Source organism: Rhagoletis pomonella, unplaced genomic scaffold (assembly GCF_013731165.1).
Source record: "Rhagoletis pomonella isolate Grant_MI unplaced genomic scaffold, Rhpom_1.0 Rhpom_scaffold_00009, whole genome shotgun sequence".
Lineage (NCBI taxonomy): Eukaryota > Metazoa > Arthropoda > Insecta > Diptera > Tephritidae > Rhagoletis > Rhagoletis pomonella.
The window spans coordinates 19,959,055-19,986,158 of record NW_023458563.1 but is presented as its reverse complement, the minus strand read 5'-3'; the positions used below and the strand labels follow the sequence as shown (position 1 = coordinate 19,986,158).

The window sequence follows — 27,104 nt, the reverse complement described above, 5'->3', positions numbered from 1 at the left end:
CGCTAACCGTTCTAGCAATTTGTACCAAGCTCGGTATGGTTATTGTGCTCGCCACATAAAAGCAAACCGTTGAAAATTGTTGAAATCGGACTAAAGTTGAGGCCGCTTTTCATATAACGGTAAATTTCAGAAATGCTTGAAATTTCAATATTTCGAAATTAAGGACGCTAATTTACTTAAAATGTATAGACTCTGGCTTATCATGTAGCGGTAGCTTTCGGAAAGGTGGACAACATATATTTAATACTTGCGCCGGGTATTTAATGTTCGGCTCCGCCCGAACTTAGACTTTCTTACTTGTTATACATAAGATACATATGCCACGCCGCCCTTTCCAAATTTTGGCAAACTCCACATAAAATATCTGCATGATGGCCCGAATATGCTTTATGAATTTGGTTGAATTCGGTTAAGCCGTTCTCAAGTTATAAGCTAACTCACTAATTTTTATATATAAAATACAGGCGCCTTTTCCGAATTCAAGCAAACTTCACATAAACCATCTGTGTGATAGCTCGAGTATGCCGCATAAACTTGGTTGAATTCGGTGAAGCCGTTCTCAAGTAATATGGTCACAACAAAAACGTTCTCTTATTTTTATATTTTAGTTAGTATGGGTGGTGTCACGCCCCCTTTTCCGAATTCGGGAAAACTTTGCATAAACCATCTGCATGATAGATCGAATATGCCACATAAATTTGGTTGAATTCGGTGAAGCCGTTCTCAAGTTATGAGGTCACACCAAAAACGTGCACTTATTTTTATATATAAGATATATCGCTAAACTAATTACATACATATGTTTAAGTGATTTTCGACTAAATAACAATAGTCGATATGAAAAGTTATCTTAGCTTGTATATTTAAGTATAGGCTTTGCAAGTTAATATCTACATGCATACATATGTATGTATTTGTGTGATGAAAGACATGAGTATATGTTTACATACATACATATTTACAAATGGCAGTGGTTGAGAACTGTTCAGAAATCTGCGACGAACTTCACAGCACAGCAACAGCCGAAATTCCTTTTGCTGTTGATTTGCGTTCGTGCTGTGAATGTCTTCACAACACAGCAACAGTCGAATTGTATTTTTTCTTCGTACTGCTGTCGCTTTACTGTCGAGCTGCTACTATCTTGGCAGCAAATCGACAGTACAGTTTAATTTTTTTGTTTTTACTTTCGCTTTGCTGTTGGCTTTTAAAATTCTCACAACAACAGCAAAGCCGAAGCAAATGAAAAAGAAAAATGAGAGCAATTTGTGCGCGCTGATGCTGGTGGAAACCTTTTATCTCTATTGCGCAAACGATTTTACACGAAGGCTCAAGCGAATATGCATACAAAGAGCAAAGGAGAATGGCGCACTGCAGTAATTTTTACACGAACAATTGCAAAGAATACTCAAGAAATTATGGTCTAATAGCTGCAGATGTGCATTTTACTAAAGATGTGTAAACGTAGTTTCCATCCATTATTTACCCATAAAGGGAGCGTGCGGTGACATCCCCGCCACCGTGGATCGGTCCGATTCACCCACTTCAACATCCAAGACGGCAGCCTTGGAAACATCACGCTGCTTGATGCCGGTGGAGGTTTGGATATCTACTCGCCTAATTTCGCCATCTCGTCCAGGATGCAGCTTCTCCACTTTCCCGCGAACCCATTCTCTACGCGGCACATTGGGATCGCAAATAACGACGAGATCACCCCCCTGGCGTTGGCCTTTCGCACCATTTGACTCGCCTAGTTAATGTAGGCAAATATTCTGATACCCAACCCTTCCAGAAGTGATCCCTTAATTGTCGGGAAATACGTCACTGTTGACGCAAGACACGCGTACCTTCTAGTACATCAGCTGCAACTGGAGTTTGCACTGTGTTAGCGTATTCTAACAAAAAATCGTTGGGTGTTAGCGGCTGCTCCTGGTCAACCGAAATTGGCAAGTGAGTAAGTGGGCGCGAATTGACGACATTTTCAGCCTCGATCAGGAAACAGTTGAGCGTATGTTCGCGTGGCGCTACTTACTTGAGGGTGCGACGCAGTACTCGCTTGATAGACTGCACCATCCTTTCCCAGGCGCCTACTTAGGTTGGATTGCACGGCGCGTTGAACACCCACTCGACACCTTTCTGCGTTAGTTCACCCTGCACGCGCTGACAATCGAAAATCTCCTTGAAACGTTTGGCTTCGTTGTCGGCCCCGACAATATTCTTGCCGTTGTCAGACCTAATGGGCATAGGCACCCCGCGCCGATTGATAAAATTGCGGATAGCTATTATGCACGAATCTGTGCTCAGGTCATGCGCGAGCTTCAAGTGCACGGCGCGCACAGTGAGACAGGTGAAGATCGCCACTCATCTCTTTTCGGTATTCCTACGAAGGGTTACTGTTAGCTGCCCGAAATAATCCAGTCCCGTGTAGCTGAATGGCCTCACATACGCGGTAAGCCTATCGATTGGCAGGGGCCCCATAAGCGGCGCGACTGGAGCGGCTTTGCTGAGGCTACATACTTGGCAGCCGGAAATCACGCTCCGTAGCACAGTTCGTAAGCAAAGTACCCAGTAAGTCTGGCGGATTGTGCAAATTGTGGCTTCTATGTTCTGATGGCGCATTAGGTTGTTGTTGTGGGCTACGACCAGCTTGGTGAAAGGGTACTTGGACGGCAAAATGATGGGACGTCTCGCACTCACCGGAAGCCAGCTAGCTGTGTCAATGCGTCCACAAACACGAAGCGTACCTTTCTCGTCAACATACGGAGATAGCTTACGTTATGAGCTGTTGTGTGCGACTTCTCGGACTTTCGTAATACGCTCAATCTCGGGTCCAAAATGCTTCTGTACAAGGCGGCATATGAGTAGCTTCGCTGTTTCAACGTCAGGTGCTGTCAGGCCATAGCGACGTTTGGCTGAGTTAGGATGGCGGCTACCGTTCTCACCAATCTGTTGAATGTAGAAAAATGACCAAAATCCAAAAGGCGACTACTCACGATGACCATGGTATATTTTGGTCGCAGGTCCTCTTCCAGTTCTCCCTGTTGAGTGACGCTGACCTCAGCAGTGGGCCAGTACCGCTCTGCTTGGCGTAGAAATGGTGGACCCTGAATCCAGCGGGCAGTTGGGGTAAAGTCGACTTGGCTGCTGAAACGTGTGGATTCGTCGGCGACGTTCTCCGCGATGGGTATCCTCCAGTCAGAGATGCTGGTAGATACTAGTATTTCAGCCACTCGGTGCTGTACGAAGGGCTTGTATCGTCGGTGCTCACTGCGAATCCATTTCATCACAGTTGAAGAGTCGCTCCAAATAAGGCAATCATTTACGACGACGGAGTGCTCTTCACGAATTGCACGCGGTATAGTGAGCGGTTCCAGCGGAGCGCACTTAGTCTTCGCGCATACGAAACTAACACTCACCTCGTTCTCATAGTTGACTACCCTCCAGTAGGCGACGGCGGCGAACGCGTCCTCGCTGGCGTCCACAAAAATGTGGAGTTGAAAATCTTTGGGCTTACCATTGCAAAAGTAGAACCTGGGAATAACGTATTCGGCGACGGTTAATAATTGTTTGCGCCATCGTTCCAAAACAGTTGCGATGTCGCTTGGCAATGGTTCGTCCTAGCGCGTATTTCGCCTCCACACCTCCCTCATAATTAACTTAGTGCTGATAATGAAGTGGCTTAGAAAACCCAGTGGGTCAATAACTGACATAACCACGCTAAGTAGTTTACGTTTGGTTGGGCGTTTGCCACTGTTCACTACTGGAGGGTAAACTTTGTTAAAATGCAAATTAAATTGAAATTTATCTGTTGACGGCTGCCAATGTAGACCGAGGACCTTCTCAGTCGCCAGACTTTCTTTTCTAGAATCAATTTCGTGTCTTCTGCGCCCCCCAAAGCTGCAACTAAGTCTGGCAAACTTTGGAGCGAAATTCCAGAGATTTAAACCGGCGTCCAGCTGAATGTATCGAGCTTCTTGCGCCATGAAGAGGCGAGTCAAAAGCATCAACAAAGTCGTCGACGTAGTGGTAGGCCAATATTGATTGCATCGCCCGGATTGTAGCGTTAATGCGATGCTCGAGCGCGTTTTTAGTTTTGACATAGTGCGCTGCACATGGCGAGCAAGCAGCGCCAAATGTCATAACGCACATCTCGTATACGTCCGGTTGTCTACCACTATCGCCGTTGCGCCAAAGAAATCGTTGGGCGCACCTGTCTTCAAGTTGCATCAACACCTGGTGAAACATTTCCTTAATGCCCCCAGATACTCCGACTGCTTTGAAGAGAATCAACGGCAGAGGCCGATACTCTTGCGGACCCTTCAGCAGCATGGAGTTTAAAGAGACGCCGTTGACCTCAGGTGCCGCGTCGAACACCATACGTATCTTCGATGTCACCAAGTGTGAGGCCTTACCACTGAGGCTGCCGATGGGTCGAGCTTTCATGCATACCGCTTTGCAATATAGGAGTCCATCGTTGCTTTGTAAGCTGCTGCGAAGCCTGCGTCTCGGCTCATGCGCCTCTCGATACCCACCAGTCTCGATAGCGCCATGAAGTAACTATTAGGCAGATAGAAGTCATCTCGCTTCCAGATAAGATCTGTTTGGAATCTAGCATCAACGTGACGTGTGACCGAATCTAAAATAGACTTAGCACGACTGTCAGCTGCGCTGTCGATTGCTGGGGATGAGCGCACCCCGAAATTTTCGACAGCAAAGTCGTGCAGCAACCAGGGCCCAATTGTACCAATGACTTATCACTTTACAACTTTTGGATAAGCCTGTTTATTGAAAAGTAAAGTTGATAAGTGTTGCACTTTTTGCTTATCAAAAAAAACTTATCAACTTATCAAAAAATGAGTAACTGACAAGTTTTTTGGATAAGTCGATTTGATAAGCATTGCACAGCCAAATTCTTTTGCTTTTCAAATAGAGAACTTTTCCAATAATGTGCTTAGCTAAAATGATTACCGTTTCCCAATGGAAAACGAAAGCTTAGCAAGCCCATGTGCGATTTGATAAACATTTTAAATTTCTCTTTTTTTCTTACTATGTCGCGCGCACAAAGCAAAGCCAATAAATTGGCTGGCTTAAAAATTATTAAGGAAAAATAAGTCCGTCTTGACTATCATATGTACGGTGACCATATTTATGGGAGCCGAATACGGGACAAAATATAATTTTGCAAATTTTTCCACTACAGCTTACACATCTTAAAGCCTTGTTCAATGATCCTAGATGTATTAGCCGTGAAACAGTATCCTTTTAGTAACACCACAAATTTGTAGGATAATTTTCTCGAGATCTTTACCCCGTAAAATTTGTAAAAAAATCGTTAAATTTTAGTAGAACAAGCAAGCAATTTTAAGTCGCTAAGGCTTACCATTAATTTTTGGCAGTTTTTTTGTTGACGGTGTAAGTATGTTCGCCTTTTTTTTGAAAGAGAAGCAAATGAGCAGCACTTTCCACTCGCACTTTATTATACTCAATTTGAATGAGTTACAAAACTGCAAACCAAATTTTTTTCTGAAGATTCTAATTAAAAAGTTGGAAATTTTGGTGAAACATTGCAGAATTAATTTTTATAGTTTTGCACAAAGTTGGAAATTTGGTATTATATGGTTATTGTTAGGAAAAGAGCTTTACTTTCATAAAATAAACAACAAACATTAAATGAACTAAGGAAAAGTAGCCAAAATGTCGAGTCCTAATTTCTATTTTGGTCACTGTATGTATTCCTCGGTTCGAATCACAGGTATTCAGATTAGAAAATAATAACTGTTTATGGAGAAAATTACGATCATTTACCAACATCACTTAAAACTCGCCTGCCTATGATGCCATTTTAATGAGCTGTTAAGGCTTCGAAACACCGAATACGGGACAAATACAGGGCACTAAAAGAAATACGGAACATTTGGCGTCCCGTATAAAATAAATAAATTACCAGGACAATGGGTCAAAAAAGAGGACTGTCCCATATAATACAGGAGATGGTCACCGCAATCATACGTATGTTTATATAAATAGCTATGTTTTTCTACATTTAAGAATTATTTATTTGGACCTTTCCAAAATACTGCAATAACAAAAGCGCAAAAACAACATTGCATTAATTGAATGATTTCGGTACCTGTTAACTCCGTAGCCTTAGGGGTGTCTATATTTATCATACTAAATTGTGTGGCGATATTTTTCTTTAACTCCGGCCAACAAATCGTTTCATACATCAATTTGTTTATCAGAGAATTTGCCACTGGATGGATTACTGTACATATCGCTAATATGTGAACCCCATGCATTTGTCCAATTCGATGATATTGGCTACCATTACCTAGTTAGTACAGAGTTATAATAATTGTTATCACTGTTATATTGTAGGTCCGCTCCAATTTTTAATAAAATTTCTTCAAATTGGCTACGAGATAGCCGAAATTTTTCTACTACATTAATATCTAAACTGAAGCTGATTTTTTATATTATGAGACGCCTTTTATTATTTGCGGATTTTCCTCATCTAATAGGTAAATTTAATAGTTAAAATCGAAGCATTTTGTATGTCTATATTTAATCGAATCACGTGTTAGAGCTTAATTTGTAGATTGTTAAGGTATAATTGTATTATTTTTTTACAATAAATAAATTTATTCAGACTGCATAAATGTAACTTATCACTTGTATAATAGGTAAAATTACTTTTAGCACAATAATGCTAAAGTTAGAAAAATGAAAGATGATAAGTGATAAATACAAATTTTTGGTGCAACGAAATGCTAATAAATTTATATAATTTGCATAACTTATCACTTATCCGCTAAGCATTTCAAATTTTGGTGCAACGTTTATCTATGATTTTGAGTGATATTTTACTTATCAATACTCATTTGAGTGACTTTTCCTTATCATATTGGTGAAACACAAACCTTTGCGCAAGTTCGATAATTTGCTAAAATGTTAATGATAATTCGTTGGTGCAATAGGGCCCAGGTCATGCAGGGATTCATCGTTCGCAGAATTGATATATAGGCAAGAAGGCGTAACTGGCAGGCGTTCACTTGTTGGCCCAAACACCACCCATCCCAATTCGGTGTTGGCGGCGAAAGGACCATTTGTTCTCATCCTCAAAGTATTGTCGGCAGGCCTAAGTGGCAGTGGTCGAGACCAATAAGAGGCTTTGGCATCACCCCGATGTATGGCTGAACTGGCAACTGACGTTTGCACTTGTCGTCGCAGTGTAAGTCTGCTCTGCATAAATTTTGTGAAGGCAACTGTAGATTTGACACCGCATACACGTTTCGAAGCGTGTGCTTCTTCTTCATGCCGCATCCACTAATGGAAGATCGAAGGAACTTGCGCTGAGCGACCACGAAACCATTGTATGTAAAGGCGTTGGTTGTTGTCCCGGCAGTCCCAACTCCAAGCTACTCCGTCTGAGGAGCCTTCATCCAGCAATGCGTATGTTTTTTTTTTTTTATACAAGGAGAAAGCATCGAAAGCCTGAACCCCGTAGTGTGGAACTTTAATCCGAATTAAAACTCCCTGTATGTCCGCTGTACCGTATCGCCCCCGGCACCACCGTAAAGTACTTCGTCGGAGGGCGGTTGAGCCTAAGCTCGATCGTACGTTCCTGTTCTGATACAGTCAGTCACAAGTTCCATCTACTTGGCACTACCCGCAGTTAGTCATCATTTTGGCTTCTTCAACCACCACCACTGTCAATGCGTCCCCCCATACCCCCCTCTCAGAGGTCAAGTCAGTTGTCCAAAAATGGTCGCGTACATAGATACTGTATCGTGTACATAACAACCTACCTGCCACCGTGCTAGCTTATCCTCGGGATGATCTATTACGCTCTTGTCGTCTCAGCTTTGCAACTGCCTTTGCCGCGACAGTGGGGAATGACTGCCATTTCTGTGGCGACTCGGTTATGTGCGGAATCAGGTTCTCTGGCGTCGTATTTACTCCAAATGCAGCGCTAAGGAAAACTCGTTCCTCCTGGAAGTTTGGGCATGCAAAAACAACATGTTCTGCATCTTCCACACTATTTTGGCCGCAGGTTTCACAATGCTCGGCATAGTCTAATTTGAAGCGGAAGAAGTATGCTCTAAAGCAACCGTGGCCACTTAAAAGTTGCGTGATATTGAAGTCCACTTCTCCTTGTGTTCTCGCCAGCCAGCTTTCTATGTGCGGTATAAGCCAGTGCGTCCACCGACCGCTGTTGGAGTGATCCCATCGGTGTTGCCACTGCTCCATTGTGCGACGCCTCGCTAGCGATTTCCAGCACTTTCCGTGGGGCTCGCCGTGGACGTTTCTTGGGCCAAGAGTTCGATAGGATGCAGCCCTGAGATGACCAGCGCTGCATCTTCCGACTCCGTACGGAAAGCCGAGCAGACTCTTAGTGCGCAAAGTCCATACACTGATCATATTCCCTTTATGTACGACGGCGCGTCGCATGCAGTTGCCCAAACCTCCGACCCGTAGAGAATAACGGACTTGAGAACACCAGCTAGCAACTTCCTTACGTCATGTCTTGGACCTCTTGCGTTGAGCATAAATCTTGAGAGTGCTCCTTGGGTGGACGCTGCTTTTTCGCAAACGTAGTCCAAGTGGTCCTTAAACTTCAGTCTCGAGTTGAATTTGATACCCAGGTACTTGAGCGAGGGTTTCGACTGTACAGTGAATCCTTTACCCTTATTTCTGCCTGCTCTCTGACTTTCCGTCTGCTTATTAGAAGAAGCTATGTTTTCTGCTCGGCCAGGGCAAGGCCCATCGATGTAAGCCAATCAACGATGGCAGCAACGGTTACTTCCGCACATCGTTCTACCTCGGATAAATGTTTGGCAACAACTACTACGGCAACGTCGTCTGCGAACCCGATTATCCTCGCTTCCGCGGGAACATGCAAGCGCAGGACGGCATCATACATGACGTACCAGTACCGATCCCTGAGGGGCACCGCCTGAAACTGTGTATTCTATCAGGCCAGTTTGCGTGTCGCATATCAGAATCCTATTTTGGAAGTAGTTGGTGATCAGCCCTATCAAATACTCTGGGACGTTAAATTTCCGTAGCGCACACAGTATTTTTTGCCAATTTGCGGTGTTGAATGCATTTTTAACATCTAGTGTAACTATTAGGCAGTACTCAATGCTGCCGCCCTTCCACCGCTTTCCTTCTATTGCCCTCGCTGCGATGTTCTTGACGACGTTTGCTGCATAGATTGTGAAACATCCCTTACGGAACCGGAACTGGTACGGGGATAGGCCACCAGACGCTTCTACGGCTGCAGATATACGATTGTTAACTATGTGGCCGGTACGCAGAGGGATCGTCTGGGGGCTTGTTGGCTTTTGGCTTTTGGCAGGAGAACTAAACGCTGGCGCTTCCAGCATGCTGGGAATATGCTTTGCTTGATGCAGGAGTCATAAACTGTAGCAAAAGCTCGTGGATAGTGGAGCATTGTGGTTTTGAGCTCAAGGTTTGGAATAGAATCAGGTCCTGGCGCTTTTTTCACGCCGATTTTTGCAGCTGCCTCAAGTACTTCCTCAGGGGTGACATCGGGGATGCTGCCGTTATTTCGGGTGCCAATGCCGAACGCATTTTGAAGAGGACTATGCACTAGGAACAGGGTGGTCACAATCTTGTTTAGAAGAGTTGCCGAGGTCGGTGATTCATTTTGGGATTTCAGCTGCTTAAAAACTATTTTATAGGCAGTACCCCACGGTTGCCTTTCAGCTTCATCGCACAGTGATAGGAAGGATTCACGTTTACTGTCTCGTATTGCCATTTTTAGCTTTTTCCGCTTGTCTGCATAGATGAGGCGGCAGGAGAGCTGTTGTGGCGTTTCATGTGCTCTTTGTGCCCTTCGCCTCGCTTTGTGACACTCGGTCCGGAGGTCTGCAATCGAATCATTCCACCAGTGACAAGGTTGCTGGTGAATTTACCCGGACTTCCTTGCCATGGAGGTATTACACGCTCTTCGTATCATATGCATGAGCTCGCCAACCCCGTCTGCGGCTGCTTTAGTTGCTGTGTGTTGCTGCAAGGGACTCAGAACTTCGAGGAATAGGTGTTTGTCGAACGTGTTTACTTTCAAGCCAGGGATACGAGGTCTTGTGCTATGCTGTCGTCGGCGTGTTTCTAACTCGAAAATAATTGCAAAATAGTCGCTAAAGGTGTAATGTTGGCTCACCCGCCAGTTTGTACCTTGCGCAATTCCGCTGTGTGCGAATGTAAAGTCAATTACCGCTATTTAACAGTACAAAATCAGTAGCGGCCAAGGCTTCCAGCAACGCTCTTCCTTTACCGTTGGTACGACGGCAGCCCCAGTCGATCGCCCATTCGTTAAAATCACCGCCTATTATTACCTTGCTTTTACCTCTTGCGTGAGCTACAAGGTTGTCCATGATTCTTGTAAACTCTAAAAGGTGGTATATAGCAACTATATACATGAAACTCGCCAACCCTTGCACAAATGAAACCGGTGGCTGAGTGGACCAACTTCACCTGCGGAGCCTTCACCCCGCAGCTCCAAATCGCCGCCTTATGGCTGGTGTCTTGTGCCCATCTGACGCCTGCGCCTAACTTATACAGCTCACTCAAAATAGCGACGTCGATCCTCATTTCCCGCACGGTCTGGTCGAGAAGATTTTGGGCTGCTTGGCAGTGGTTCAGGTTCAGCTGTATAAACTTCATTTTTTCTTTTTAACCGCTAGAGCCTCGACATACACTGGGCATCTTTTTCCCCCTGTTGAGTGCGAGACGTCACACATCCCTTTTCGCTTGCATATAATGCAGCAGTATGCGTTGGTGCACTTTTTAGCCATATGACCACTTTCCCCACACTTAAAGCAATTGCTACTGCAGTCGAAGTTACTTGTGCAGTTTTTGGAGATGTGCCCGAACTCCATACAGCGGAAACAGCGCTTGGGTTCCATGCTTAGACGTATACGGCAGTTTACCCAACCAATACGAACTAATCCCACACTTAGGATGGAAGTTGCGATCTCTACGGGAGCGAGGACTGTAGCAGTTTGTGTTCCTCCGTAGGCCGCTCTAATGAACTGCAGCTTGATATCCTTGTAGCGCGAATCCAAGTTCGAGAGAGCGTCGAAAATCTCGTCTTTCGTTGTAATGCCGTCGAAGTATTTGATCTCCAGCTGCATCATATGTGAAAGGGTTTTAAACTCGGCCGATTCTCCAAGTACTCGCTTGACGTCCGTCTGGAACTTTTGCTTCTCTTCAACTCCGGTTTTCTTTAATTCTAATAGCAAATCCCCGTTGTTAGTCTTGCGGATGCCTTTCACAGATCTGCCAAGCTCGGCTAGCTGTGAACTAGACTTGATCTGCTTGAGGATAACAGCGTATGATTTCACGTCTTTGGAATTCGATTTTATAACGATTGCGTCCGGTTTTGGTTTTATTCGCGGGCGCTTCTTCACGATAGTCCATTCAGGATTAGCACGCTTCGGTTCAGTGCCGTTGGAGGACCAACGGCTGGCTCTTCTGTCGCAGGCAAAGCAGCATCTTTATTTCGCTTTGCTTGCGGGAGCGCATCGCTACCTTGAGGTCTACCGCGTTTCCCTGGAATCTTCTCGGGTATATGAGCAGGTTCTTGCGTGTCAACAGGTTTTTGCTGATTCTTCTCGGGAGAATGAGCAAACTCTTGAGTGCCAACTGTTTTCTGTTGGATCGCCTCGGATACCTTCGCGTAAAGGAGCTTTATGGCATGCATTATTACCCTCGTTTGCATATTAATAGCGCGCTTGTCGTGTGTCAACGTGATTAACTTGTCTATTTTACCGCCAAGGGCGGACAGCGGATCAGCGCAATTTTCTATCAGAAGCTGAGCATTTTCAATGGTGGGCGATTTTACGGCCGCATCAACGTCACTTGACTGGAAGAACGCTTTTACCATCCTATTAGCAGCTTTTTGCGGCGATCGATTCACCAGAGAGCTTTTCCGAAATGCATTTTCACCATTTTGATCACTATAAACAGTTCCATCCATCTTCGCATTGCTCGTGTGCACGCGGGTTTAGCTTAACACCCGAGGTTTTTGTCTTCGCTAAACAAATAATCGCGATCGAACACTAACTTCTGGCAGCACTGTCAAGTGACGAACAGTTTCACCAATGTATATGTATATGTATATATGTATGTAAATAAGTATGTCGAGGAATCGTATATTTGTACTTTATGTGTAAGCACGCATGTTGACATGCACCAATAACATATTTGCGTATGTGTCGATGCTCTTATGCTTTCCATATAAAGTGACAAGTAGTATACGAAACAACAGCTTACCTTCAAATGCGTTAGTGGAGCAGCTTAGAACTGCAGCTTCTGTGTCACTCGATGAATGCTGGCATTGAGGTACTTGTTGCGGTGGCGTATGCCTACTGCTGTGCTGTTGCCGTGCCGCACGCTGCGATAGTGCTTCACCCCCATTGCTACACGGTGCTGGTTCTGGATGTGAGATATTCATACTGCCTGAAACCTCATGAAGCAATTTGTTGTGCATTCGAGGGCACCCATTGATGGAGCATGGTTTCCTTCGATGGCAATCACGTGTCGAGTGATCGGCTTGCAGGCAGGCGAAACATAAGCGACGTGATTTTGCTTCCTTCGATCGGTCTGCTACTGTTGACTCTATAAAACGTTTGCACTCAATAGCGGTGTGAGCACCCTGACAGATTGGGCATCTTCGTGAATGCTGCTTTTTATCTACATGTAGGACCACTCTACGCTTCGAATATCGTCCGCGCTCCTCGTCATAAACGATGCATATCACGTTGGCAAGTGAACTGACTCAATCGCTAAAGTGCAACACAGTGGCCCGAGGCTTGATTGTAGATGCAAAGGTACCCCATTCAATCCGCTTACTCACTGGCAATTTTCCAATGAGCTCGTCGAGAAGAGTCGGGTTAGAAAGTTTATATTCACCATTGGCAGACTGAAGAAATGCGCAAATGTTCTTCACCTTCGTGGCGAATGGAATCAGTTTCCCGATCGCATTTTCGGAAATGGGAGCAATCTCGCGCACTTGAGCCAACTGGCTGCGTATGAGCTGCTCCGGCTGGCCAAGCCTGAACTGTAACTTATCGATGATGCAGCTGAAGTGGCTGGGATGAATGAGCAGCGATTTCACCACTTCGCCTGCCTCGCTTTTCAAGCACTTCCGTAGCCTCTGGTTTTTCCCATAGGCTGCTGTTGACTCAACGAACGCTGTGTGGAATATAAGTCAGGCCTTTCCACCAAATTCTGACAAATCCATAATCTTGCTTAACATCTTAGACTTTTGTGGCAAGAACTGCATGCTCCCATAACCCGTGTAGGCAGAAGCGGACTGGAAGGGGACGTGAGACGAACGGTTGGAAATTGGCTCAACAACAGGAACAGTTGAGGCAACATTCATATAATGTGGTGTAGATGTGATACTGCGTCTGATGGCATGTTGGCTGATATGTACACGGTAGCTGTACCGTTACCGGCTGCGTGAATAGCGGTTGCTTCGACGGCAACGTAGGCGACGGCTGCGCTGCGACGTCGCTGTGTATCGCGGCAGCGCTGATACCTTTATTACCGTTACCTTGGATCGCCACTTTCATCATTGCGAACTGCGTATCACGTTCCTTTAGCATTCTTTAGCATTCCTTCTTGACGGTTCCAGTGCCAGTAGGGGTTACGTTGCTTGGTTCCCTGGCTGGGACAACATTGGGGGCTCCGGTCACATTGGGAGCAGTATTGGTGGGTTCCCTCACTGAGGTAACCTTAGTGGCTCCGATGGCAGATGAAGCTACAGTACTGGCTTCCATAGCCGGGAGGTTTTTCGTGGATCCGGCGGGAGCTGGAGCAGCATCGCTGAAATCCACCTGTTCAGAAAGGTAAATCAAATTAATATGCGGAAACGACTGAACGGATGTGCATGAAAATTTGTACATAGATAGCTCATGACCTACAAAAATAGTTCCATACTCATCAAGAAAAATTTGAGTTATTCGAAAAGGGGGCGTGGTACCTCCCGTACAAATTTACTATTTTATACTGCATAGTTAGTTCTAGAGGTGTTCATGGTAGAGTACTGGGACTTGGAACTGGGGTATATAAAATGAATTCCAAACTCATGGAAGCAAATCAGGGTTATAAAAAAAATGGGCGTAGCACTTCCCGTACAAATTGCCACATATCCCTGGAAGTGTTTGTGGAAGAATACTGTAACTTGGTATGGAGTTGTGTATACAAAATTTATCAATTGCTCATGGAAAAAATGTGAGTTATTAAAAAAGGAGGCATGTCGCCTCCCGTACATACTAAAACTTGTTTAATACATATCTCTGGAAGGATATAACATCTCTGGAAGTAGTTTATATTTGTTATGGAGACTTATTTTATAAGTGCCGTACTGACAGAAAAAATTTCACTTAATGGAAAATGAGAGCCGGCTTCGGCCATATAATCTAAAGCTCTCATGATGCATACATACCCTTTGAGGTATTTAGCTACAGTACTGTGAAGTGGTATTTTATCAAGGCCAGATTTGAGTAAGAAATATTAGAACCCCCCGCGGCACCTCTCAGAAGGTTACACGTTCACGTGACGTATCCCTGGAACCATTTTAAGGTAATCTCGTCTGCACGCTAGACATGTCTTTCGTATGCCTAGCGTGCAGACGAGATTTTATAATTGCATAGTTTTAAACGGCCGAATAAAAAATATAGGGCTATAACAAAATGGGCACAGAAATAAAATATAACATCATTAAATTATTTTTCATATTTGTATAAAAACGTGGGGTGGATCCCGCGGGTATAAGCTAGTAGTTATATAAAAATGATGAAAATCATACCAAAAAATTAAAAAACAAAGAAAAAAATGTATCACAAAATTTTTTCAACTGACACAAATGTTTTCTTCTTCTATTCTTTTCTTATAGACAATGTAATTGCGATGAGAAACCTACCATGTTTGGGTGTTGGTGTCGGTAGTAGTAATGGTAGCAGCGGCGGCATCGGCGTCAGCAGTATCAGCGGCGTTGGTGTCGGCGGTGGCAGCGGTGGTATCGGTGTTGTCAGTGGCGGCGTTGGAATCGGTGGCGTCGTTGGCGGGCACGGTACGGGCAAATCAGCCGCTGTTGCCGCTGCTGCTGCTGCTTTGGATGCAACAACTTCAGCGGAAGCGCAACCACCCATAACGCCACACGCAACGCCGTCATATTTCGCCACAACATACTACCACCTAAGCGACGATGAATGTACGTGTAATACTTTTTAAATTTAAATTTAAATTTATCCTTTCTGAATACACATGCGCACATCTCTATGCACATACATAAATATTTATTTAGTCGCTTTCCATATATTTACAATACATAGCACAAAGACCAAGCCAATCTCCTTGCACAACTAAATACACACTTATGTATGTACATACTTATTTATGCATATTAGGGTGGTCCAAAGCAAATAAAGTAGGAATTTTAATGCTCTCACCCCTTACAATAGTTCTATAGCGAAAATTTTATACCCCTATTTTTTATCTTGAAATCAAAAAATATTTAAAGCTCGCTCAAAGTTTTCCATGTATTTTATATGGCGAAAAAAAAAAACAGGTTTTTCGTAGAAATGGTTTAGACTTCTTGAAAATCAATATTTTTCGCTCGGAAAACTTGTTTTCCCTTCAGGACACTTTCAGTAACAATACCCAATTGTTTAATTAACCATTTTCTTTGATTAACAATTTTTATAGGACCCTTTAAAACCTCAAAAAAATGCAATAGGGACCCATAGAAAATGGCTGGCATTAAAAATTGGTAAAATAAATGAAAAAAAATTATTATTGGTAGGTTCCTGAGAAGCAAAGTTTTCCGGTCGAAAAATATTGATTTAAAAGAATTCTATTCCATTTCTACAAAAACTTGTTTTTTCCTAAATAAAATACGTGGAATACTGGAGTGCTTTTAGCGACCTCTAAATATTTTTTTGATTTCAAAAAAAATAGAGGTATACTTTTTTTTGAACCACCCTAATATACATACCTACATATACATATACATACATCATTATCTTAATTCACATAAACTCTTTCTAACCCCACATACTTATCACATTTAATGAATCAAATACGATTTGTAGTATAAATAATGCATGCACATTAGGGTGGTCCAAAAACAGTAAAGTCAGAATTGTAATGCTCTCACCCTCTAGGATTGTTCTATATCGAAACAGTATACCCCTATTTTTTTATTTTGAAATCAAAAAATATTTAGAGGTCGCTCAAAGCGCTCTAGGTTTGCCATGTATTTTTATATGAAAAAAAAAAAAAACTTTACGTGTAAATGGTATGGAATTATTGAAAATCAATATTTTTCGATCGGAAAACTCTGGTTATCTGCAGGAGTCTTTCAATAAAAATACCCAATTGTTTACTTAACCATGTTTTAATACTAACGATTTTTTATTGGTCCTCCATTGAAACTTTCAGGGTTTTTTTGGTTTTTTGGCGGACCTATAAACTATAGTTGCGATGAGAAAATGGCTAAATAAATAATTGAGTATTATTATTGGGAATCTGCTGCAGAGAAACAGAGTTATCCGATAGAAAAATATTGATTTTTAAGAATTCTATACCATTTCTACGAAAAGTTGTTTTTTCCCCATACAAAATACATGGAAAACTTTGGGCGCTTTGAGCGACCTCTAAATATTTTTTGATTTTAAAATAAAGAAGTAAGAAAGTCTAAGTTCGGGTAGAGCCGAACATTAAATACCCGGCGCAAGTATTAAATATATGTGTTTTCACCTTTCCGAAAGCAACCGATAGATGGTGTATCAATTTTGAGTAAATTAGCGTCCTTAAATTTCGAAATATTGCAGTTTCAAGCATTTCTGAAATTTACCGTTATATGAAAAGCGGCCGTAATTTTAGGCCGATTTCAATAATTTTCAACGTTTTGCTTTTATGTGGCAGGCACAATAAAAATACCGAGTTTGGTACAAATTGGTAGAACGGTTACCGATATACATATATGTGATCATAAGTGGGCGGTGCCACGCCCATTTTTCCAAAATCTTACCATAAACGTATTTCTTGGTAAAGAATTGTTGCAAGCGTAAATTTTGAATAAATTAGCTTTTATATTTACTGATTTATCGAAGATTTTGTATTTCTCTAAATTACCGTTATATGGGATGTGGGCGTGGTTATTGTCCGATTTTTAAAATTTTCAGTCATTTAGTATGCTGTATCAAGGCCAACAGCTGTGCCAAGTTTGGAAGAAATTGGTGTAGCCGTTACCAAGATATACACATATAACCATAAGTGTGCGTAGCTACGCCCATTTTCCAAAAATTTATAATATTCTTTTTTTTTGTCTAAAAGTTGTTGTAAATATCAATTTTGAGTGAATAATTTTCAGTAGTTACTAAAATATCGCAGTTTTCTTATTTCCGAAAATTACCGTTATATGGGATGTGAGCGTGGTTATTGTCCGATTTTTAAAATTTTCAATCATTTAGTATGCTGTATTAAGGCAAACAGCTCTGCCAAGCTTGGAAGAAATTGGTGTAGCCGTTACCAAGATATACACATATAACCATAAGTGTGCGTAGCTACGCCTATTTTCCAAAAATTTATAATATTCTTATTTTTCGTCTGAAAGTTATTGTAAATATCAATTTTGAGTGAATTATCTTTAGTAGTTCCTAAAATATCGCAGTTTTCGTATTTCTGGAAATTACCGTTATATGGGAAGTGGGCGTGGTTACAGTCCGATTTCGCCCATTTTCAATACCAACCTACCTTGGATTAACGGAAACCTACATACGAAATTTCTTTGAGATATCTCAATTTTTGCTCGAGTTATCGTGTACACGGACGGACGGACAGACGGACAAACAGACATGGCTTAATCGATTTCTCTATTCATTCTGAGCATTTATGTATACATTTGTCTATATCTATCTCGATTCGTTTTGGCTGTTAAAAACAACCGTTATGTGAACAAAATTAATATACCCTTGTGCACAAGTGCGCTCGGGTATAAAAATAGGGGTATAATTTTTTTCGGTATAAAACAATCCTAGGGGGTGAGAGCATAAAAATTCCGACTTTACTTTTTCACGTGTATTTTCGGACCACCCTAATGTACATTTATGTGTATACTAGATCGCCCTCACCCGCTTCCCTGTGTGCATGATATTTCTGCGTGATACATTCTGTGTATTTTCAATATCACTCAACATACTTAAACTATGCCGGTAGACAGAAGATTTAAAATTTTTTTAACCATTTTCAAAATATTTTCAAACTAAGACTTTCTTAAACCTCTCTCTTGTGATACTTTTTCTGACTTACATGTAGTTTAGAGATGAAGCCCTTTCAAAACCATTTCGATGGATACCCTTATTGTAATAATTCATTGCTATTATTGAATAGTTTGAATTTAAATTTTAAATAGTTGGCAACCTTTTTAAAACTCTTTCGTCTGACACTCATATTGTGATACATACATATGTATTCAAATTACCTAATTCCTATAATTCAAGTTGAATTTGAATTTTTAAACATGTAAAAAATGCGTTTGTATGGGGAGGTGCCACGCCCCCTCGTCTAATCGAGATTAAATCTACCCTATATTTTAAGTTGAGCTAAAGGACACCAGTGTAAAAATTTCATGAGGATTGGTTGAGTAGTTAAAGCGTGAAAGCGGAACAAACAAACAAACTCACTTTCAAATTTATAATATTAGTAAGGATGGACATAATAACGGGTGATTTTTTAAGAGCTTGATACCTTTTTTTTAAAAAAAAACGCATAAAATTTGCAAAATCTCATCGGTTCTTTATTTGAAACGTTAGATTGGTCCATGACATTTACTTTTTGAAGATAATTTCATTTAAATGTTGACCGCGGCTGCGTCTTACGTGGTCCATTGGGAAAGTCCAATTTTGGGCAACTTTTTCGAGCATTTCGGCCGGAATAGCCCGAATTTCTTCGGAAATGTTGTCTTCCAAAGCTGGAATAGTTGCTGGCTTATTTCTGTAGACTTTAGACTTGACGTAGCCCCACAAAAAATAGTCTAAAGGCGTCAAATCGCATGATCTTGGTGGCCAACTTACCGGTCCATTTCTTGAGATGAATTGTTCTCCGAAGTTTTCCCTCAAAATGGCCATAGAATCGCGAGCTGTGTGGCATGTAGCGCCATCTTGTTGAAACCACATGTCAACCAAGTTCAGTTCTTCCATTTTTGGCAACAAAAAGTTTGTTAGCATCGAACGATAGCGATCGCCATTCACCGTAACGTTGCGTCCAACAGCATCTTTGAAAAAATACGGTCCAATGATTCCACCAGCGTACAAACCACACCAAACAGTGCATTTTTCGGGATGCATGGGCAGTTCTTGAACGGCTTCTGGTTGCTCTTCACTCCAAATGCGGCAATTTTGCTTATTTACGAAGCCATTCAACCAGAAATGAGCCTCATCGCTGAACAAAATTTGTCGATAAAAAAGCGGATTTTCGACATTTCGAACCGAACACTGATTTTGGTAATAAAATTCAATGATTTGCAAGCGTTGCTCGTTAGTAAGTCTATTCATGATGAAATGTCAAAGCATACTGAGCATCTTTCTCTTTGACACCATGTCTGAAATCCCACGTGATCTGTCAAATACTAATGCATGAAAATCCTAACCTCAAAAAAATCACCCGTTACATTTAATGTCAGTAGTTAACATGAAGACTTTTATCTGCATGCTTATATATGTATGCATTTACATACATACATACATACTACGCAGATAAGAACATTTACATTTACATGCATACATAACGTCACCTGAACTATTTTTTTTGCATACCCAATGTTGTTAGTTATGACCTTTTGCATTACAGGTGATTATACATGTATAAGAGTGGCACTTTTTCATAAAATGTTAATAATATTGATCTGACTACCGCTTAGTTTGCTCTCAATAGTATTAGCGGAGGACGTGCACTTGGACTTCAAAGTAAAACACCTATACAAAATTTTAAAATATTTATTTGGCGTATTCACGCTGCTATTTCTTATTATGAAGTTATTTGAGGACAATGTTAGGCCTAATTCTGGTCCATTTCGGTACTAGTTCAGGACTATTTCAGGGACATTTCGGGCCTAGTTTAGAATAATTTTGGAACTAGTTCAGGTCCATTTCGACTTATTGTAGGACCATTTTGGGGCTACTTCGGATTATTTTGGGACTAATAGGGCAATTTAGATACCGTTTTAAGATTTGTTCAAGATCATTTCAGGACGAGGTCACAATTCTTTGACCGTTTCGTGGCCTTTACTGGACTATTTCGGAACTAGCTCCGGATCATTTCGGGGCCTATTCAGGATCATTTAAAGCTAGTTCAGGCCTATTTAGGGACCATTACAAGTCAATGCAGCAGAATAACAAAAAGGTTTTTTAAACTTTATACATTTGGCTCACTATTTATATCACTATTTTATACGGCGAAGTTTTTTTTAAGTTATGAATTTGTCAAAAAGGGCACCTTGGTATATCAATATGTTGAAAAAAAAATCACTTTTATAACTTCAGTAAATTATAATAAAGGAATTTTAGACTGAAGGCGAATAAGCTAAGAATACGGGAATGGATAGACTAACCAATATATGTAGGGCAGGTAGGGCCACTACAAAACAACTGAAATAGTTATTTGGAAGCTATTGTCAATGGAATACCCTAGATGTGTGAAATGCGACACTATTCATATAATTCATATAGTCGTTAATCTATAAAATGGTAGCACATTGTGGCTGTAGTAGTAGTAGTAGTAGTAGTATCTATATTTCATCATAACAGTTTTATTGCATATTACTACTTTGGTATGAAAATAATAATTATACAAATAAAATAAACAAGGAGTTATGACATCAATATTATATGTTATGTGTCATACTAAATGTTAATTGAAAGTAATTAAAAATAATAACATTGCAAGCTTCGAAAATTCATTTACAACCACGTTCCTAATTTTAGTGCTATCCATAAGATATTTAAATAATTGTTTATCATTTTATCCATTATGTTGGTATAAAACATGCGTTGTTGACTTTTATGCTAATTCAATAAAAGTTGTTGTCCTTCCTTTGGCTAGACTCTCTAAAAGCGAGGATGTGAACGCTTGTAGGCAGGTTAGAAGACACTTTCTCGTTAGGATACGCGATGACCTAGTTCTAGGTAAGCTGAGGCACCGAGTAACAAAAAGCATATTCGCGCGGAGGGTATGTAGATATTGGGGCTGCCAGCCTGTCTCTACATGCAGCATGTAGTTCGGCGTATTCGACGGTAGGAAAATAAGTTTTTTTAAGAAAAAAAGATTTTTAGAAGATTTCTACGTGGTCGTGTTCTTCCATGCCTTACACATGAGCGCCATAAAATATAATTTATCTGGCGGCTGAATCATAAATTTTCATCTTCTTTGTCAAACAGATACTACGAGGATTTTTAATGTGTCTCAGGCAAGTCGCGTGAATGGCATTCTTATAGCCCAGTTATGCATAGATACTTTGCACTGTTATACCATTTTTACGTAAAAATCAAAACCCAACAGACTTCTACATGTGAAGTGCTATGCGATGGATAACCGCTTACAAATAAAACTTATTTAATAGATTCGTTATGTGACAACTCTCAAGCAACGCCAAGTAAGCATAACTGAACTATTAGCTTCTACCAACTTGGCGTCTAAGTGCTTATTAAAAGAGAGATGACAAGTAAGAAGCACGCCTAAATATTTGTATTTGTTGAGGACTTATATAATCTCGTTACCAAAACGCCTATTCGCATATACATTTTTATAAAATAACAACGAACATGACCGCATACATACATTGTTTAAACTGCATAGGTAGCCCCAAACTCGCAACGTCGCACAGTGGTCGTCGAAGCCATGTGTAATGCAATGTAATGTGTGATGTCAAATTAATAACCAATTTTTCTAAAATTAAGAAAATCTTTTTGAAAATACCACTGATTACGTTTTTTGACATGCTGATCACGAATTGTCAAATTAAAACCTTGACAGTTGACAGCTGTCAAATGGACTGTGAATTTTTCTAAAAATAAGACAATCTTGTTAAAAATGCCACTGGTTAGGTCTGTCGACACTGGGGAAACTTTTGCCTTCTCATCGCCCTCTTCTTAAAGTTTGTGCGTAGAGGGCAAAGAGAAGGTTGCATTTTTCGGTAGAAACGAAATCGGCATAAAACAGTGGCGTAGCCAAGGGGGATATGGGGGGATAGACTCCCCCCCCCTTCGTCATTGAACTACAATTATTTACTTTTGAATTAATAACACAATACTATCTTATCCTTCTGATTTAAAATGTTTTTTATTTCAGACGGATGACAAATTATCTTTTAATGAATATATGAGTAGTCCACTTGCAAACAGCGCTATGTGATTTTATAAAAGTAAACCATAAATTAAAAAAAAGTCTACGACAACAAGTAACATCCGAACTGTATCTTTTTTTATTACCTGAAAATTTGGATAAATAAGAGCCTAATACCATTAAAAAAATAAAATTGCAGTATGGTAGATTTGCAAATTTTATATTTAAAAATTTAATATTGCAAGTTTTGAAACAGTAACTTTTACATAGCTAGCTTTTTTTTAGCTTTTCGCGTTCTCTCCTCTAGGAAGATTGGTTTGCTTCTTTTTGAGACCTCTTCCACTAGGCACCGAAACTACCATGTTTTCTTGTAATTTTCTTAGTTCATACGAAGAGGAGACATTTGAAAGTGTATAAATAAGTATTATAGCGGCTTTTGCAAGAGTAGTTAACATTTCATGCTATTTTTTTTCAGAATATAGAAAAATTTTTCACTCTGCTGTTAGTGGACATGAAACCCACCAAAACTAAAAATCTAAACAAAATTTACATAGCGCACTTTGCAAGTGGACTACTCAATTGTTGAATACACAGGCCAACAAAAATGAAAAAAATGTTGGTGCGACAAATGTTAAAGCTATTTTTGATAGATTTTTTTGTGCTGATTACGAATCCGTAAGTGCAAAGGATCCAACACGTACAGGTTTTGAGAAAATCGAGGTCAAAGTGTCAAAAAATCGGGCTTTTGCAATATTTGAGAAGCTCTAGCAAAGAGTAAAAAGGTGATAGAACCTTCTACTTAGGCTTAGATTAAAGCAAGAACCCTCAACTACTATCCTTGAAAATACCATTCCTGACATTGAATTTATGGTCATTTATACTCATTTATTGAGCAGTAAAATTTGACAAAAAATATATAACGGTAGAAATGGCACATACATACATGTATGAAAGAATGCCCACAGGCGACGCACTATAGGCAAAACACGAGTTTTTTTTCAAAATCGTAGATATTCGTTTAGAAAAGAGATAATGGAATGCAGCATTTAACCCTTTAATGCAGATATGAAACGCTTTTTAACCCCTTCAAGGCAGAGGAAAAAGGTTCTCAATATGCTTTTAACGTGCTTTTTCTCATGTTGACGTAGATATTAACCGTAGAAAATTTTTTCATAGTAAAATAATAATAATAAAAAAAAATAAATAAAAATAAATAAAAAGTACGTTGAAAACATATTGAGAACCATTTTGCCTCTGCCTTGAAAGGGTTAAAAAGCGTTTCATATATGACAGACTCTGCATTAGAGGGTTAAATGCTACACTTTCGTAAAGATATCGACTAGTATAACCATTTTTGTTAAATACATTTTTTTGTGAAAGCTGATAGTTTACGAGTTATTAGAGTTTAAAGGTAGCTTTTCTTTTTCCAATCTGGCCACTCGGGTACAGCATCCAATGTCCCAAGAATCAAGTCTTAAGATAAAATAAGGAGAAACCTTTCAGAAACAGTGCTAATGGTGTATTAAGTGTACAGCGTGGCGACGAATAACTGCTACCCAAGTTTTTTTGAGAAATAAAAGGGTCCTTTAAAGATTTTGCGGAAAAAGTATTTTATTGATATTGATTGCGTGCCAAATGAACTTTCCTCTCAAAGTTTACACTGCTGGCAAATGTAAATAAGGACTAAAATTTAAAAACTAATTAATGCAACTAAAGTAAAATCTGTGGAAAAATAACAATAAAATACTTTTTTCGCAAAATCTATAAAGGACTCTTTTATTTCTCAAAAATATCTGGGTAACAGTTATTCGTCGCCACGCTGTAGTGTTTTTTAGTGGAATGGGAGCCAAAATCCAAAATTAAAAAAAAGTGACATTTTGAACGGTATTTTGAGGGTAAAGTTATTGTTGTTTCCTATGTTATATGATCATTTATCTTCACGATAAAAAAATTTTCATTCCATTATCTCTTTTCTAAGCGAAGATCTACGATTTTGAAAAAAAACTCGTGTTTTGCCAATAGTGCGACGCATCTAGCCATTGTGTATCACAACTTTAAGTTAGCGATGGAAATTTTTTTTAATTTAATTCAATAATCTGACGATTGACCATGACGATGTGACGCAAGCTCGTGGCGTCTTTTTGAAAATGCAAAAAAAAAATCGCTATACAGCATGCCCCGTCGTCATTTTATTCTACATCTTGCCCATCTGTAACAAGAAATAATTGACAATATTTTTTCTTACATATATAATGAAAAATGTCTTATAGAATTTACAAATTATTATACCTGAATCCTCTGGAATAGTGCTATAATTTTTTGTCAAGAATTTATCCACAAACCACAAAAACCATTTCCACTCATCGCGACTCACAAAATTTAATCAACAAAATTTTAAAGGTTATATTGCATTTAATACCACGAGTTCTTTTATCGCCCATGATTGCGTGATGGCTGAGAGAAAGGAGTATGGAGACGTACAGGCCATTAATACTATATAAAGAGTGAGCATGTAGGAAGCGGAGTTCCGAATTTTTTCATGTATAAGTTAACTTAAGGTCGCTGAGCTCAAAAGTTTCGAAAAATGCATGCTTTTCTTACATTCAGGTCTTTGTGTCTAGTGATTTTAGCTAAGAAATTAGAAAAATATACATACATACATACATATTTGTTGAGCTAAAAGTTACGTCATGTGATACAAATTTTTTTAATATATGTAATCGTAGACGCACTTGATTACATATGTAATTTTATAGCCCAGATCAGATTTAGATAAAGGTTTTCATTCGCAAATGCACATGTATGTACAACAACTGCTAAAGGTGGTCTAGTGAAATAAAAACAAGTAAGAAAGTCTAAGCTCGGGCGGAGCCGAACATTAAATACTCGGCGCAAGTATTAAATATATTTTTTTCACCTTTCTGAAACCTACCGCTAGATGGTAAGCCGGGGTGTATCAATTTTGAGTAAATTAGCGTCCTTAAATTTCGAAATATTGCAGTTTCAAGCATTTCTGAAATTTACCGTTATATGAAAAGCGGCCGTAATTTTAGTCCGATTTCAATAATTTTCTACGTTTTGCTTATATGTGGGAAGCACAATAACCACACCGAGTTTGGTACAAATTGGTAGAACGGTTACCGATATACTTATATGTGATCATAAGTGGGCGGTGCCACGCCCGTTTTCCAAAATTTTACCATAAACGTATTTCTTGGTAAAGAATTGTTGCAAGCATCGATTTTGAATAAATTAGCTTCAATATTTACTGATTTATGGAAGATTTTGTATTTCTCGAAATTACCGTTATATGGGATGTGGGCGTGGTTATTGTCCGATTTTAAAAATTTTGGGCCATTTGGTATGCTGTACCAGGGTCAACAACTGTGCCAAGTTTGGAAGAAATTGGTGCAGCGGTTATCAAGATATACACATGTAACCATAAGTGGGCGTGGCTACGCCCATTTTCCAAAAATTTATAATATTCTTATTTTTCGCCTAAAAATTATTGTAAATATCAGTTTTGAGTAAATTATCTTCAGTAGTTACTAAAATATCGCGGTTTTCGTATTTCTGGAAATTACCGTTATATGGGAAGTGGGCGTGGTTAAAGTCCGATTTCGCCCATTTTCAATACCATCCGTCCCACGCCCAATGGAAGTGCATGTACGAAGTTTCGTTAAGATATCTCAATTTTTACTCGAGTTATCGTGTGCACAGACGGACGGACGGACGGACGGACGGACGGACAGACAGTCACCGCTTAATCGATTTCTCTTTTCATTCTGATCATTTATGTATACATTTTTCTATATCTATCTCGATTCGTTGTGCCTGTTACAAACAACCGTTAAGTGAACAAAGTTATAATACCCTTGTGCACAAGTGCGCTCGGGTATAAAAATGGCCGCCACTCTTTTTGGCGGAGTATGCGCAAATTTTCTCTTTGTAGATCCTTTGCGTTAGTTTTTGGTAAAGGAATGAAGGTATTAGTTATACCTTTTTGAAGAAAATGTTTCTTGAAAAATAAGCTGTGTTTTAAGGTCTTGATAATTTAGCAACCAAGTTTTATTATGTAATATTTCATATGAAATCATTATTTTCCATGTTTCAGAAATAAAAGACACTGATGATTTGTATTTTGACGTTTTGGAATGCACCCTACCCTACCTGGGAATGAAAATAAAATTTTCTAATTGCACCTATTTGCCGAAAAAATTTAACGTAAAAGTAGATAAATGTACCTACAAAGTAAATATGTATTTTTATGTGTATGCATTTTAGACAGTGGGAGGTCAAGCTCTTTCTTCGGTACTATATCTATTTCTGAACTCATATCAAGCACTCTTTGCTATTAGAAATAGCTTTAGGGGGTTTCATGCGTACTGAAATTAAAAAAAAAATAAAAATAAATAAATGATTTATTCCCAAGGACCGTAATCCATTGGACTTTTGCATTTAGGGTTATATTCTGCAGAAACTTAGGGATTACAAATACAAAAACTTTATGGATTTTCAAGCAGTTATCCTCGACTTATAGGACTACTAGCAATTACCCGGTGTGCTTCGCTGCGCCTTAAATGTATTTTTGTGTTGTAACTCTCCCCCTAAGCTCTTATGGTCTCATTTACAAAATATTTTTAAAGAACTTTATGAAGTTAGATTTAAAAAAAATCGATCTATGAAGCATTGTTTATTTTTTTTTTTGAGTTAATATATTTTCGAAG

At 39.9% G+C, this 27,104-nt stretch overlaps 1 protein-coding gene across 6 annotated transcripts in view; it reads left to right on the top strand.

Moving 5' to 3' along the window:
* Window positions 1–27,104, top strand: part of LOC118745621 (paired box protein Pax-6) — a 606,665-nt gene that overhangs the window by 51,467 nt on the left and 528,094 nt on the right. For 5 of the 6 annotated variants that reach the window (XM_036479150.1, XM_036479149.1, XM_036479146.1 and 2 more), the window contains one exon: window positions 14,930–15,247. The exons of the other annotated variant lie outside the window; for it this stretch is intronic. In XM_036479150.1, the coding sequence (XP_036335043.1) occupies window positions 14,944–15,247 (304 nt within the window). In that variant the 5' untranslated portion in view covers window positions 14,930–14,943. The remainder of the gene's footprint in view (window positions 1–14,929; window positions 15,248–27,104) is intronic. 6 annotated transcript variants of the gene reach the window in all.